The sequence below is a fragment of the Canis lupus genome, chromosome 7, assembly GCF_048164855.1.
Source record: "Canis lupus baileyi chromosome 7, mCanLup2.hap1, whole genome shotgun sequence".
Classification (NCBI taxonomy): Eukaryota; Metazoa; Chordata; class Mammalia; order Carnivora; family Canidae; genus Canis; species Canis lupus.
The window spans coordinates 40,889,502-40,905,184 of record NC_132844.1 but is presented as its reverse complement, the minus strand read 5'-3'; the positions used below and the strand labels follow the sequence as shown (position 1 = coordinate 40,905,184).

The following is a 15,683-nucleotide window of genomic DNA, read 5'->3' as shown; positions in this document are numbered from 1 at the left end:
TGTGACCTTCATCATGGACTCTCTCGTTCAAAGAGAAAAAAAAAAAAAAAAAGTGCTGTGGCTCCTTATGACTCGCCCGATTCACTGCATACTGGAATACCTGGGATTCTAGTATCCCCATCTATCAGTTGATTTCCTTTCTAGGGTCATCACTCTCTTCTCATTTACAGATAAAACATATACATAGCATAATGGATCCCATCCCTGGTGACTGGGTATGGAAGCACATATTCTGTCCTTACTCTCTGTTGCTTGCACTGTTATTCACCTGGGCTCCCAAGTATCCCAGTCCTGCTTCCCTCTTCGCCTGGTAACATGGAAGCATCTTGGGAGGTCGGCCCATTAAAAGTGTCTCTTCCTTTAATCATTTTTATTTCTCCCACTATTTCATAGCTGCTTTCTTCTTTGAACCCCTATAGATTTTCTTTGTGCTTCCCATATTATATATTGCTATATTTTATTATTATATATCATTATATCTCTTAACTGGAATTCCAGCCCATTACAGATGAGTTATCTATTTTCAGATTCCCAAAACACCTCTGCATTGAACCTAGTTGAATGTAGGCCATTAGGCATATCATATGCTCTTTTGAATGTTTTTATTCCATATCATAAACATTGTGATTGGACCATTTGTATAAAGTACAATATACAATAGAAAATACAATGATTTGTGTAAAAGTATGTGAATACAAATTTCAAAATGACTATGATAGTAATGCCTTACATTTTATAATCATTTTACTCTTTCAAAATGCTATTAGTTTACCTAAGTAGAATTTGAATAGTCATTTTTAGCACAATATGCTATTTTTATTTTGTAGTTGCAATTTGTGTCATGAACCTTCCTTCTTTAGAAATAAGTCATTGAGATGTTGGAGGTAAGAAAAATATGTATTTTTATAGTAAGTTACTCAATTTCCCTAAATCTCAGCCCCATATTTAGATCAGAGCTCCTCAAGGCTGTCACATAGCCACCTGTCAGGCTAGGATTGGTCTCAGGTATACGCAAATAGAGATTTTGAAGACCTCAGGGCAGCTGGCAAGACAGGAGGCTGTGGCCTGCGGCCTCCAGCCTAGAGTAGTCTTGCCCGTTACCCTAGTGTGCCTCCAAATGTTACCATTTTCTACATGTTCCATGACCTGGAAAAGGTGATGATGCACAGTTATCCTCAACAGTTCCTACGCTAATATAAAAAGGCAAATAAATGCAATTCTCTAGCAGAAACACCAAGTGTACCCCAATATAAAACTGTCTCACATTAAGTTAGCAAATTGTTATTTAGAACTATTCCTCATATTAAAAAAAGAAAGAACTATTCCTCACAATTAGTGTTAGCTATCTTTAAAAAAAAAAATTAATCTTGTTGACAGGTTGGAACTACAGTGACCTTGTCTGCTTAAATTGCAATACAAGATTAAAACTAGGTTAATCAGATTTTTTCCACGGTGTGTATGTAAAAAACACTATCTAATCCTCAAACAGGCAATGCAACACACATTGTCTCCTAATGAATTTAAAGTTTATGGTTTGCTACCTTTGAGACTTAGAGACAAATTCTTGCAAAATATATAAATGCCTTGTTAACCACTACAACAAATCTTGCTGAGAGTGTAAGATTCTCAGAGAATGGACTGAGAGACTTGTTTGATTGACAAGGGTCTACGGACCACCTCCTCGTGGAGTGATTTCTCTATGCTTTAGTCTCTTCGTGTTTAAAAAGAGATTTAATAATTGTATCTACTTCATTCTTATGAGAATGAGATGAATTTAAAAATGTAATGCACTTGAAAGAGTGCCTAAGTCATAGTGATACATGCATATTGCTGTTATAATTGTACATTCTTTCAACCTGACACTGATAAAAACCATTTCTATGTGAGAAATGTTATTACAAAACACGTTCGATAAGCGCCCTTCTTTTCCCCTAAGACCTAAGCAGCACCATGAATTCTTTACATGAGTGTGTTCCCTGCTGAAATTAGAGCTGTAAGCTGTGTGAGCACATAGACTATCTCATTCACCTCTGTGTCCCTCAGCATAGGGAATTCCCAAAACATAAGAATTAATGAATTGCCAGCCAGTGAAATCTGAAATTGGGGTCATGGGTAGTGCATTTTTTTTTTATTTTTTCTTTCTCTTTTTCTTTCTTTTTTTCCCTTGCATGCCAACTCTACAGTGTAGAATCAATTTCTCTTTAATGCTGAAATTCTAGCATAGGGGTGAAAACTAATTTTCCACATCAAATTGATTTAAGCCCTGTATAATTTTTGCTATTTTTAAGAGACAGAAAATCAGTTTGAATAGACAGATTAACAGCTAATCACTAAGTAATTGCTACCTTGTTTTAAGACAGCATGCTAACTACATACTTGTGACTTCAAGTACCGTTGTATCTTACAAATGGGTTTTTATAATCTTCGCACTAGTGATAGCAAACAGTGGCATCTTTCAGCTGATGAACAGAGTTGCTGTTCCATTTTGCTAAGGCTTAAAAAATAAGCCCTTCATATTACCCTACAATAATATGCTTTTATTTTGAGCATAGGGATGTAAGCTAATTATGTATTTTCTAATTTACAAAATATACATAGTATTGAAGAAGAAACAACAGCACAAATCTGTCTCTTTAGCTTACGTTTTTGTCTTGAGCATTAGCTCTGTAACCAACTGCCTTTTCGATAATATCAAGAGTTGCTCATATACCTCAAACTCAAAACTATTTTCAGCATATTCCCTCCCAACTGGTATCTTCCTCACCCGCTCTAACTGAAGCTGGATGGAGCACAGCCAGCCCTTTTCCTGGAAACCCAACTTTCATCTTTTATTTCTCTCTCTTCTTCACCCTCTATGTGCAGCCATGGAGCTGAGCGCATTTTCTGTACTAGATATTTTTTAATTCACCCCCTTCCAGTTGCCACTTCCTGTGATACCATGCCCCTTCCCTAACTATCCCATTTAGGTTGTCATAGGACCCCCTGACTTTAGTCTCACTTTCTTTCAATCCATTCCCCAAACTGCATGTATAGCATTCAACACATTGTAACAAATTTTGCTTGCCCTTATATTCAAACTCCTAGTTTATCTTATCATTTATCACCCCTCCGACTCCCATAATTACCCACCTCTACTTATCCCCAAATTTGTCCTCTAGCCATTCTGAAGTTTTCCCAATTTTTTGGACATACCAGGTTCTCCTTGCTGCCTGGGTCTTCCCACATGTGGTTCCCAAGGCACACTTTTCCCTTCCTCACTGGCCAACTCCTACTTATCCTTTACACTTCAACTTGGAAATTTCTTTTGGAAATCTTCCAATGACATACTTTCCCCTAAAGTATTCCTAGAGCAGCCAGGACTTCTCAGATCACAGTGGGCATCCCACTGTATTATAATTTCTCCCCTTATTGTCTCCATCACCATCATGGAAGTTGAGAGACCTTGACTATTCTTGTTTGTTTTCTTCCCATGCAGTATCTTATAAAGTAATTGGCACATTATGGGTGCTTAGTAAATATCTGTGGAATGAATGAATTCCACAAGTGGCACTTTTGAGAGCCCAAAAAGTTTCCTCCTGGGGGCTTCACAAGCCTAAGATGGAAGAAAATAAAATTGTATTATAATATATGGGCTGTTTTGCTTTTGGTATGAGCACAAGTACACTTATTTTCTGGAGTAAACTTTTTATGAATATAATCTTCAATGGATGCCAAATCACCTTTGTCAAAATATTTAAAGCAGAAGTGGGATTTGACATTGCTACTAAAAAGCTGAAAATCCTGCAAATTTGCAAATTTGAATCTATGCTTCCCTGTCATCTTCCTTTCTTAGTATTTGTGTACTGTGTCTCTCCATCTACAATGGAGAGAAGCACAATGAATCCAAAGCTTTATGAATTGATGGTGGAGAAAAACAAAGTTTGTTGACCTCTTTAAGTTTAAAAAATTACTGTGATTTTGTTTGTTTGCTAGTTTTGTGTTTTGGTCTGGGTGAGGGAGACCATACTGACTGTCATTAGGTAAATAGGAATTAATAATTGAGTACTGTGGTTGGATATATACAGATCACACTAGAGAATTCTGGCCAAGATTCCATGGACTCTTGCCAAGTCAGTCATAGCCCTATGAAAGTCAACTTTTGTCAATACCTGGTACCCTGGAAAACCCATTTTTGCTAATTTTTTAAGAAAACTATAGTAGTTCAACTCCCTCTCTTACTTTTCCTAAGTGAACATTCCTACCTATGCTGCTACTTACACACACACATACACTTACACACACTGTCCACTGTTCCTTGCAGAATCATCCTCATTCTCTGTCATCTTAAGTACTGAGGTAATGGAAAAAGAGATTTTTTAGGAAATATTTGGTAATTGTTAGTTTAAAATATATGTCTATAGTTAATCCATCTATCATTTACTAGACTTGTAAGTACTATGTGCTCTAGGAGTGAAACAAAACAGAAAAACTATTGTCTTCATGGTGCACATTCTAGCAGGAGAAAGCAATAAACAAACACATAATAATTATGCAAAATAAGAAAATTAGAAAAAAAGGTGTATGAGTTATAAGGTTAACAGGCATTTTGGATGAAAATAAAACAGAAGGTATGTGAGTTTTTGAGAGAAGTCAGGAAATCCCTGAAAAGGCAAGATTTCACCAAAGATTAAAGGCAGTGCAGACACAAACCATGCAGACATTTGGGCAAGAGAGGGAGGGACATCCTGGAAAGAAAGAGCAAGTGTACAAGCTCTGAGGTTGAAGCCTTCCTGGAGTATCAGAGAAGCATCAAAGGGGTCAGTGTATGGGGGCAGGGGTGCTGAATGTGGAGAGGATGGAAGTTAAGATGTCTGATTGAAAGGCCTTGTAAGTGAGGCTGGTTTTGTCACTAAACGTCGTACTTACTGGAAAAGAAGAAATTTTCTTTTTTCCCAAGTACTGTACCTTTAAATATATATATTATATATTATAATTATAATATATATTTAATATATATTATAATATAAAAATATATATATATTAAAAAGGCGCTGACCCATATATTCCCCAGCTGACAATTACTACTTCTGCCCACCTTAATTTTGAACTTCATCAGTTTCAGCTGCGAGCCCGGTAAACATTTCACCCTGTTGGCCCACCTGTGCCATCTAGTGGTTAACGCTTGCAATTACCAGAGCTTCTGACCAGCCAGCCGACGGTGGGGGAAGGGCGCAGGGAAGGAGGCTGATTTTTGGCAGAATAACAATAGGTGTGAAGAGTTTTCTGAACCCACAACAGAGGAATGAGGAAGTTTAGGGTGCAAATAGTTTCTTCATTGGTTTGGGTCAAGATTAAATCAGAAAGAAAAATGAATGCTCTGGCAACTCTTTTTATGAAATGTTTTTCAAATTTCATCATGGAACTAAAGAAAATTGTAGTTTAAAAACATTGACAAACGGAATAAAATACAAGTGAAGTGAAAGTGAAGGATTACAAATAAAGTTTTAAGGAGAAAGATATTGAACAGAAGGTGGATGTGTAGATGGAACAAAAAAAAAGAATAATTAAGTGTAAAGTTTCTAATAGCTTAATTAATGGTGTACCTTTATTAAAAATAGACTAGCTGTTTTACATAGAATTCAATTATGTCATAAACTATGTATAATGTAGTTTGTGAGTTTTAACATTTATTATGATTTTCCTCTTTTTCGTATTCTAAAGTAGTTTTGGTTCACATTTATGGAAACACAGGAGAATGTGTGACCTGGTGTGGAATATTTGGAGGATGAGAATTAATTCTGTGCGGCTGATGTATAGGAGTATAAATATGAACCATAACCAGAATGCTAGCTTAGAGCTTGCTAGAAGGGCCTTTATTTATCACAGAGAGCATAGTTATCTTTATCCTGTCAGTATTGGAGAACCATGGAAAGGGTTTAAGCAGCAAGTTATGGGATTAAGCTTCATTTTGGAGATTACTTTGTTAATATGGCATGAAAATTGGATTAAAGGTAGAAGATACTAGAGAATAAATAGTTCCACTTTATGCCCAGTTCTCCAGCTCAGAAATCAGGCAATATTCTTCATTCCCCACATCATTTAGTCTACTACTTTCTAAATTTATCTGTGCCTACCCTTTCTTTTTTTTTTTTTTTTTAAGATTTTATTTATTTATTCATGAGAGAGAGATAGAGAGAGGCAGAGGGAGAAGCAGGCTCCATGCAGGGAGCCTGACATGGGACTCGATCCTGGGTCTCCAGGATCATCCCCTGGGCCAAAGGCAGGCACTTAACCACTGAGCCACCCAGGGATCCTCCCCTTTCTTCATCTGTAGTCTAAAGATCCTACCTAAAGCCACCATCGTCTCAGCACTGAAGGACTGCATTAACCTCTTCAATTGTCTTGCCCTACCTACTACTCTCCCATCCCTTTTGCCCAGAGAAAGCAAGCTGATCTTTTTTTTTTTTTTGCTTTAATTTTTTTAATTTAAATTTATTTTTTTATTTTTTTTAATTTTATCTATTTATTCATGAGACACACACACGCACACACACACACACATACACACACGCACAGAGGCAGAGACACAGGCAGAGGGACAAGCAGGCTCCCCACAGGGAGCCTGATGTGAGACTCGATCCAAGGTCTCCAGGAACAGGCCCTGGGCCGAAGGCGGCGCTAAACCGCTGACCCACTCAGGCTGCCCTAATTTATTTATTTATTTATTTATTTATTTATTTATTTATTTATTTATTTATTTAAGATTTTATTTATTTATTTATTCATGAAAGACTGAGAGACAGAGAGAGAGAGAGGCAGAGACACAGGCAGAGGGAGAAGCAGGCTCCATGCACCGAGAGCCCGATGTGGGATTCGATCCCAGGTCTCCAGGATCGCGCCCTGGGCCAAAGGCAGGCGCTAAACCGCTGCGCCACCCAGGGATCCCAGGCTGCCCTAATTTAAATTTAATAAATTAACATATGATGTACTATTGGTTTCAGTAGTAGAGGTCAGTGATTCATCAGACTTATATAACACCTAGTACTCATTACGTCACGTGCTCTCCTTAATGTCCATCACCCAAACCGATCTTCTTAAAATTAAAAATTGAATTATGTTGATATTTTGTTTAACCCTTAGTAGCTGCCTGTAGGTCCCTGCAGGCACTACTGTTAGCCTGTCCACCAGCCCATCACTCCATACTCCTAAAATTCTTCCCTCCAACTCCACTGCTCTGAGGCCCCAACCTCTTCTCTGCTCCAGGCCTTTGTACATACAGTTCACTCTGCCTACAGCACTTGCTGCACTCCAGGCAGCCAGCCAGTCACAGTAAAGTGTCACTTCCTCCAAGAAGCCTTTCTCCGTTCTTCAAATTTTAGATTGAAATAACATTCTGTAGTTCCTATTTGCAGAGCTTATCATAATTGTCCTCATGTAATGGTATGTTCAATTGCTTGACCTTCTGCCTCCTCCCTTTGACTGGAAGCTCCAAGAGGCTGAGAGTGCTGCTCTCATACACCACTGACTCTCCCTAGAACAGAGCATAGCACAGGTCAGGTAAATGCTGAGTGAACCAATGAGGTTCTCCCCCCTCACTAAGACCTCCTGCCCCCATCATAGCCTGGATAAGTTGAAGAGGTCAGAAGGGCACACTTGGCTCCTGAAGGGGGAGGGGTGGTGATGATGCCCCCCATCCCTCTCCTCCTCCATTCATCCACTCCTTTACTTAGTTTTTCCTCTAGAACCAACACATAATAAAAAGAATGTTTAGAATCTTAAATAATAATAATATCATGATTAATCTTAAATAATAATAGTTATATAACTATATATAATTATATTAATTATATAATAATAATTATTATTATTATTATTTATCTCTCTGTTGCCTATTTCCCCATGTGGTAAAGGAGACTACTAATCTCTACCTCATAAGATTATTGGGGAAGGTTAAATGAGTCCATGCATGTAAGACTTTTAATACTCACTATTATTACTATTACTATTACTATTATTAATACATTGACATTATCTAAGGAAAGCATTTAACAAAGGAAAAAATTGGGCATGGATGATTCTGCAAAGGACATAGGGGCCAAGGACCAAGAAAGAACTGTCCAAGTGTCTGGAGGAGCCCTGAGAGAGAATAATAGCTTTTTAGAACCCCAAAGAAAGTATTCTCAAGGAGGAGGGAGAAGTCAGAGTATAAAGCACTGTGGTGACAGTCCAGTGAGTGATGACTGAGATGAGTGCATTAGGTGTGGCCCTTAGGAGATCACTGGTGGGGTAAAGTGGAAATATATTGTGAAAATGGGGCTGGCAAAGGTTGAATTATCTGCTAAACCATCCACCAAACGAAGATTCCCTAAATTGGAAACTGTTCCTAAATATTTTAATGGGCACCTAGATGATATATATATATATATATATAAACTCAGCATGAGAACAATTACCTTGAATAATTGCAAGTAGCAAAGAAGATATGCAGGAAGTCAAAGCAAAGGCTACTGAGGAGTTAGGATTCTAGACTCTAGTCCTGTTGATTCCTCCACCAGCTCAGTCGCCTTGAACAAGCCTCTTTAGGGCCTTGGTGCCCTCATCTGTAAAGAAGGAAATGGAATAGGTGATTTTCAGTGTCACTTTCAGTTCTAAAATGCCCACATGTTTAAACCATTCATCTTATCTTGTCTTACGTGTCCAGGCTGTGACAGGGGACAGGAGAGCTCAGGCTGGCCTGGCCCTTTCCCAGGACCCAAGAGCATGATTTGCCATGGAGTCTGCTGGGCCTACAACTAGTGATGATTAATAGAGGTGGAGTTATCATAAATCAAAAATCAAAAATTATAAAATGTTTAAAAATCACACACAAAAATAACTCACATGAAGGTAGGGACAGCCCCTCCAATATGGCAAGAATAGAAATAGCAGAAGAATAAATGAAGGGTTGCATCAGCTACCACCAGCCAAACACCTGTAACCACCCCCTTCCACACTGACCATGGAGATTAGCAAGCTGAGAACCCCTCTGCCCATTTTGTCTGATCCCCACTCCCACGAAGAGCAAATGTTTCTGCCCCTGCTACCCCAGATTAAAAAAAATATTATTTCAAGATTATAATTTCTTAAATTGTATTCTTGCCCACTAATAATTATAATATATCCTAATGATCTCATAAATTTGGAAGTAGAATCAGTGCCTGTTGATTATGATCAGCATGGATTAAATCATATATTGTCCTCAAAGGAAGAAATCTCTCCCAGGAAGTCACACTCATGTATATACCTATGAGGTACTTATTTTTTTGGTCCTTATTTACTTATTAAAGGTTTTGATATATTCAAATATTGATTCATTTGTTTATTCAATTTTGAACAACTTCTATGTGCCAGACAAACCTTTAGGTGCAGGATACAAAGATGAGAAGACAAGATGCCAAGCAAGTAGGGAAAACAAATATGTGAACACATCCATGACTGTTCTGTGTGAAAAGCACAAGAGTAGGTGTCTAGAGAAAGGAGTATGTTCTATCCAGGAGCAAATTGTATTGACAGCAAGATGTTTAGACCCGGTATAGACAGACTTTACAAAGCCTTTGGCTTCCTATTAAAATATTTCTGGTAAACGTCTGTTATTCTTGAAATTCCCTTTAACTTTATCATCTCAGTAATTAAATTGAATTTTTGAAAATATGAAGGCCAAAAGATCAAATCAGTTTATTTTTATATGATGTAGTCTGATTGACATCATTGCTCTTGGAGGAAGAATAAAAAGTTACATATTTTTGCCCTTTATGTTTACTTGTCTTAACACTTAGAGTTAATAATTCTAATATGGCTTTCAGTTTATTGGAAATCATTTTATTGCACAATATTTCAAAACATTATGAATATTGGAAAGATTTTTGATTTATATGCTTGAATGTAATGTTCAATTTATAAGCAAATTCAAATGTCTTTTTAAAAAAGTCTCCACAGTATGCACTTTGAAAAGAAAAGAACATTTTTGTGAAGATTTTGAAGATAATGAAATGAAACCTGGTGGTTTTTTTGTTTATAAAGACATCACTAAGATTTCAGCAAATGATACACGTTAAGGAAAATAAAAGAGCTCTGCAGATAGAGAGATGCATTTGAGGACCGTTTATTGCCAATATTTACAAAAACAAACACTGCTGGCATTTGAATCCCTCTGTTTTAAATTGCAGCACCTTATGAAATATGCCCAGAGGATTATCTGATGTCGATGGTGTGGAAAAGGACCCCGGCAGGTGACTTGGCATTCAATCAGTGCCCGCTGAATGCCACAGGTAAAGTATGACGACCCACCCAAACCTACCCGATGATCACCATCCACGAACAGCATGCTATGGTTGCTTATGAAGTCATGCTTTTGTCCTCTATGCAAGATAAATCTGCCCAATAAGCAATTCATAAAGTAATTTTAGTAAAGTGCTTCATAGATGGAGCCAATGAAGAGACCTAGAAATTATTGCTAATGCAATGGTTTCTCTGTGTGATTCACATGGGCTATAAAAATCATCAGCGTAATATTTTCATATGCATGTTTTTTTAAGGCAACAGAATGTACAAACCCAATGCTTTTAGCCTGCCTCCCAATGATATGATGCCTTCTAGCATCTCTGTTATAAAGCTTCTCTCTGTTCTTTGTGACTCTCAGGCACCACTAGCAGACGCTGCTCTCTCAGCCTTCATGGAGTGGCCTTCTGGGAACAGCCGAGCTTTGCAAGATGCATATCAAATGAGTACAGACACTTGCAGCATTCAGTAGGTGCAAAGCCAGCTTTAGTACTTGCTCTGTTTCTCTTTTTTCTCATGATCGCTGTGTGAGAATTTAACCTTCTGCTTTCTAATCAAATCAGCCAAAATCTCTGAAAAAATGCCTGAAGGAAAAAGTGATGTGACAGAAAGCTGATTTTTAGAAGTCAGTGCTAAACTCTTTCATTCCTAGGATTTGGCTTTTTACGGATCCTGCTATTTAAATGAAAGAATTCCTTTTCGAGTGGGGACAAGGCCTGACCAAAATTTATTATTCAGTTTTATCTATAGGAGTTACACTGTATAACATGATCAGCGTAACTGTGTATGAAATAGCATATAAGAGTGACTTCAAAATACCATACATTTTTAAATTATGTTCCTTAACATTTTAGTACTTGGGAAATGATAAGCTGTGTCACTTAGGTATCAAATTTCTTCCTGCATTTTGACATTAAGACATTGAAAGAATGACAATGTGATTGCACCAATTAATTACTTGCAAAAGATTAAGTGGGCCAAATTTCTCAAAAATAGCCCCTCTGTTCCCACACATCATTGAATTATTCAAAAAATATAATGTATGAATATTTTGAGCACAGATAAATTTTGCTTGATTATTTATTGCAAGTCATTGTCATTATTGGAGACTATTGTCATTTCATCCTGACAATCAGGAGGAACTCCATCAATGTATAAAAACTGAATAAACATTGTGGGGTTTATAACAGATATGATCATGAACCCCTGGAAAGGTGAACATTGACAAGGATGATGTTTAATTTTAAAAACTTTAAGTTTTGTTGAGATTATGTTTTCTTTTAACTTTTTTACTGTCACCCACATATATACACAATTCTTTTTTTTTTTTTAGAAAAATCTAAAGAAGATTCTTCCTTGTAGATGGAGATTTAGCTCATACAATAATTACTCATACTGATGAAGTAAATATACTTGATTATTAAAAAAACAAAAAAATCACATTAAAAAATCCAAAAACAAAATGCTAATATGTTTACTTACCAAATCAGTAATAGTAATTGAATTGATAATTATGTAACTACTCAGAACCTTATTCCTATTATTAATACATATATAGATGTACACATACGTATACATATGGGTGTTACACAGAAATACTGACCTACTACATGTCAATATATGCTGGATACACACAAATACCTATATTTAATAATATATATTTATGTGTATATCAGTAATTGACATTTGGCTTCACTGAGCCTTATTTCTGTCAAAATTGAAATGTGTGTGTATATGTATGTATACACATACATACACATGTATACACATACACATACATATACACACATATATATACACATATATACACAGAGAATATAATATGTAGCTTTGTTTTATGATATAAAATGTAAGAATATGAAATGTAAAATTTCTTTTACTAATAACTGTCAATACTCAGACCAATATATTTAAGAATTAAGATTAACCAAAAATGTCCTTATGAATTTAATTTTTCTCTAATTATAGACATTCAACTTTGTCTATTTAATCCTAATAATATCCATATTCAACTCTTGTTAATCCAGTAATGAATGGAAATAATTGCATATATTAAGTAAATCATAAATCAATTCTTATAAATTTGTTAATAAGAAATATCGCTTGCAGAAAGTTTTTACTTTCTAAATTCAGTGCTTTATATAGTAATATTTATTTGCTTTTTTAACATTTTATTTATTTATTCATGAGAGACAGAGAGAGGGGGAGGCAGAGGTAGAGGGCAGAGGTAGAGGGAGGCAGAGCAGGGAGTCTGATGTAGGGCTCCATCCTAGGATCCCGGGATCATGACCTGAGCCGAAGGTAGATGCTCAACTGACTGAGCCACCCAGGCACCTCTAAATAGTAATATTTAAATGAGTTTGCAGTCTGTGAGTACAGATCAACTGATAATGAACAGAAACAGAAACACTCTGTGAAATAGAAGAATTGATCTCAAATTGTGAATTCCATAGAAATCATTCAATCAATAATTTGACAGCCAATGCATCTATGCCTTTGCTGACTGGCATACATAAATCAAATGCATGATATTGTAGAATAAAAAGTAGTGTGTGTATTCAGCTCCTACAAAGTACTAGACAGGCACCAGGGCACTTTGATGAACCAATTCCAATGCTCAAAATACACAAGGTGGATATCCCTGCATTGGCTTATTTACAAAGAATCTGAAAATCTACAGGAGAACAATCCAGTTTTGTGAGGCAAAGAATGAAAGTTGTGGAGGTACAATTGTTCCAAAGCTTAACATCTTTTCTAGAGGCCATGCTACCTCCTGAACTTTTGATTTGAAACCATCTGCCCTAAATTCTGGTAGTGGGGGCAGATTCAGGTTTTGTGTTTTTCAGAAAAGTCCTGTGATCTCAAGTCTTGGTTTATTTGCAAAATGAAGCTGGTAGCATCATCTTAACATCTCTGGAGATTTTAGAGAAAAGCAAATGATATACCATATATGTGAAATGCTTACAGATTCTAAAAGATCTTTGTAACCAGGAGGTATTAATATCTACATGTACGGAAAATACATCGAATTAAAATATTATCTCAAAAAGAGTAAAATTTTAGAACTGAACATATTATTAATGTGAACTGTACATGTGGAAAAATATAAATAGATACAGATGGAGGAGTAGATAGGAAGGCAGATAGATGAGTGGTTAGAAGATGGGTATATAAGATTGATGTTACACGTATTATCACAAATGAATTATGGTTATATACACATACAGAAATATACACACACTTTCATATGCATACATACACACATCTAGTACTTGCCTATGGGTCATGATTTTCTTTACATATTTAGGGAAGTATAGGACAAATCTGTGCCTTAAATGATACTTACCTGATACATCAACTTAATCATGTGTATTCTAATAAGTCAACTGGAGATGGAAATAAAGCCAACTTCGCTTCATACTCTTACTCCTGTTGCTTCTCATGCTTTGTCTGAGTAGCAAAGCTAGATAGTACTTGTGATAAAAAATAGTTCTGATGCCATAAAGTCTAAAATTACTTTGAAGTCTCTGTATCTTCTCCTTTAGTAGAATATTATTTCACAATTTAATTGTTCTATTTTCTTTAAGAGATTTCATTTTTGCCCCCTTTCTACTTATAAAACTCATTAAATGTTGTTACCTACTACAGAGAATTACTTTAAATAGGTAGATGTTTTCCAACTCTTTTACATGTGCATATGCACATGTACAATACATGTACATATCCACATAGATTACAATATTTTAAATACCCATTTTACAAAATTATATGTAATAAACTAAGTTTGAAAGGACATTTTTTCATCGGTGAAAACATTAGTTCAGTATGTTCTGTGAACTCTCATAATTATAACCCAATTGAGGTAAACAGATGAAGTTGTTAATCAGTTTAATATATAAAATCACTAATCCGTCACACTGAACATTTAGTTTGAATTCCTTGAGGACAGAAACCATGTTTTTTTTTTAATCTTTATTTCTCTACCAACGAACACAATGCTAAGCATATACTAGATATTCCGTAGATGCTTATAAAGAATGACTCTGCCACTTTTCTAATCAGTAGGAGCATAGTGGCAGCTGGAGGGTTCTCAGGTGATACACCAGACTTAATGTTCATGAATTTTAACCACATGAAATTAATAAGTATTATCCCTCATGTGGAATTTTCCTAGCCCAAAAGTATCTAGAAATGTGGAGTGATTGATGACATTATTTTATGAAATTATCTGGCCATTGCAGAGGAATTTCAATAAGCTAATAATCAGGAAGTTGTTGGAAACCTTATAAGATATAAAATTAAACATGATCCAACTGTTATTTATAAAAAAAAAACAAATCACAAATGAATGCACAAAATTTTGAAACATTGAGAGTAGAATAAACTGTAATAGGATTCTTGAAAGTCCTGTATTAGCATAATACTTCCTTTCAAATTCTGGGATATTTTCTGAATTTTATACCGTACAAAGTAGAAATAATTTTAGAATCCACTGAGAAACAGGTAGAGGAGTCGGACAAACTGAGAAAACTATTTTTTGTTACTCATAAAGCTCTTTGAAGAAGAATGAATATTGTGGGCGAAGCGGGGCAGGCAGTCTCTCCCTGGATTAAATAAACAGATCCCACTGTGTCTGGTATACCTGGGGAATCACAGACAACCTCTTCCTATCTCTCCTTTCTCTCTCTCTGAGAGAGAGTTTTTCTTGTTCTCTCTCTCCCTCCTCTCTTTTACACGCATACAAATACACATACATACATGCACACACACATGCACATACACATACACTCCCCTACACTTGAACTGACAGACTCCATAGAACTGGCAGGATATATATTTCTGCATGTAGAGAGTTCTAAAATAAAAGTTGAACCAAATGTACCAATGCCTTTTCCTAAATTCATTAGGCATATGCCATTCCTCTTTCCTTGGAAGTGAGTGATAGAAGATTGAGAAAGGTCAAAGACATTGCTCTAGTGGAAGCCTTCCATATGGAAATATGAAGAGTTAGGTATAAATGTTCCCTTTTAAGTCATTGTCCCTTAAAACTCTTACTTTTCAAACCTTCATTTAACAAACAAATAAATATGGAAGTAGGAGCAGTAGTCTATCATCAAAAGGTTGACTTTGTGGAAGGGGATGTCAAAGAGCTTGAGTCCTAGTTTGAGAACTTGTTTCTCCTGTGGGTGGTTTATTAGGATAGAGAGATAGAAATAGAGATATCTTCCCTTAGGGGAGGCTTGAAGGAAGAAGGAAATACAGAGAGGGAAAGAGACCTAAAGAGACAAAGACAAAGAGAGAGACAGAGAATAGATGTACTGCTTTTTTTTTTTTTTTTGTATATTTTCTACCTTCCAGGTGAATTTTGCTCCATTGTAATAAAACTC

The 15,683-nt window shown here is 36.1% G+C and overlaps 1 protein-coding gene across 5 annotated transcripts in view; it reads left to right on the top strand.

Moving 5' to 3' along the window:
- ADGRB3 (adhesion G protein-coupled receptor B3) overlaps positions 1-15,683 on the top strand; it is a 715,781-nt gene that overhangs the window by 312,479 nt on the left and 387,619 nt on the right. For all 5 annotated transcript variants that reach the window (XM_072832455.1, XM_072832460.1, XM_072832459.1 and 2 more), the window contains 2 exons: positions 10,185-10,286; positions 10,658-10,764. In XM_072832455.1, coding sequence (XP_072688556.1) covers positions 10,185-10,286; positions 10,658-10,764 — 209 coding nt within the window. The remainder of the gene's footprint in view (positions 1-10,184; positions 10,287-10,657; positions 10,765-15,683) is intronic.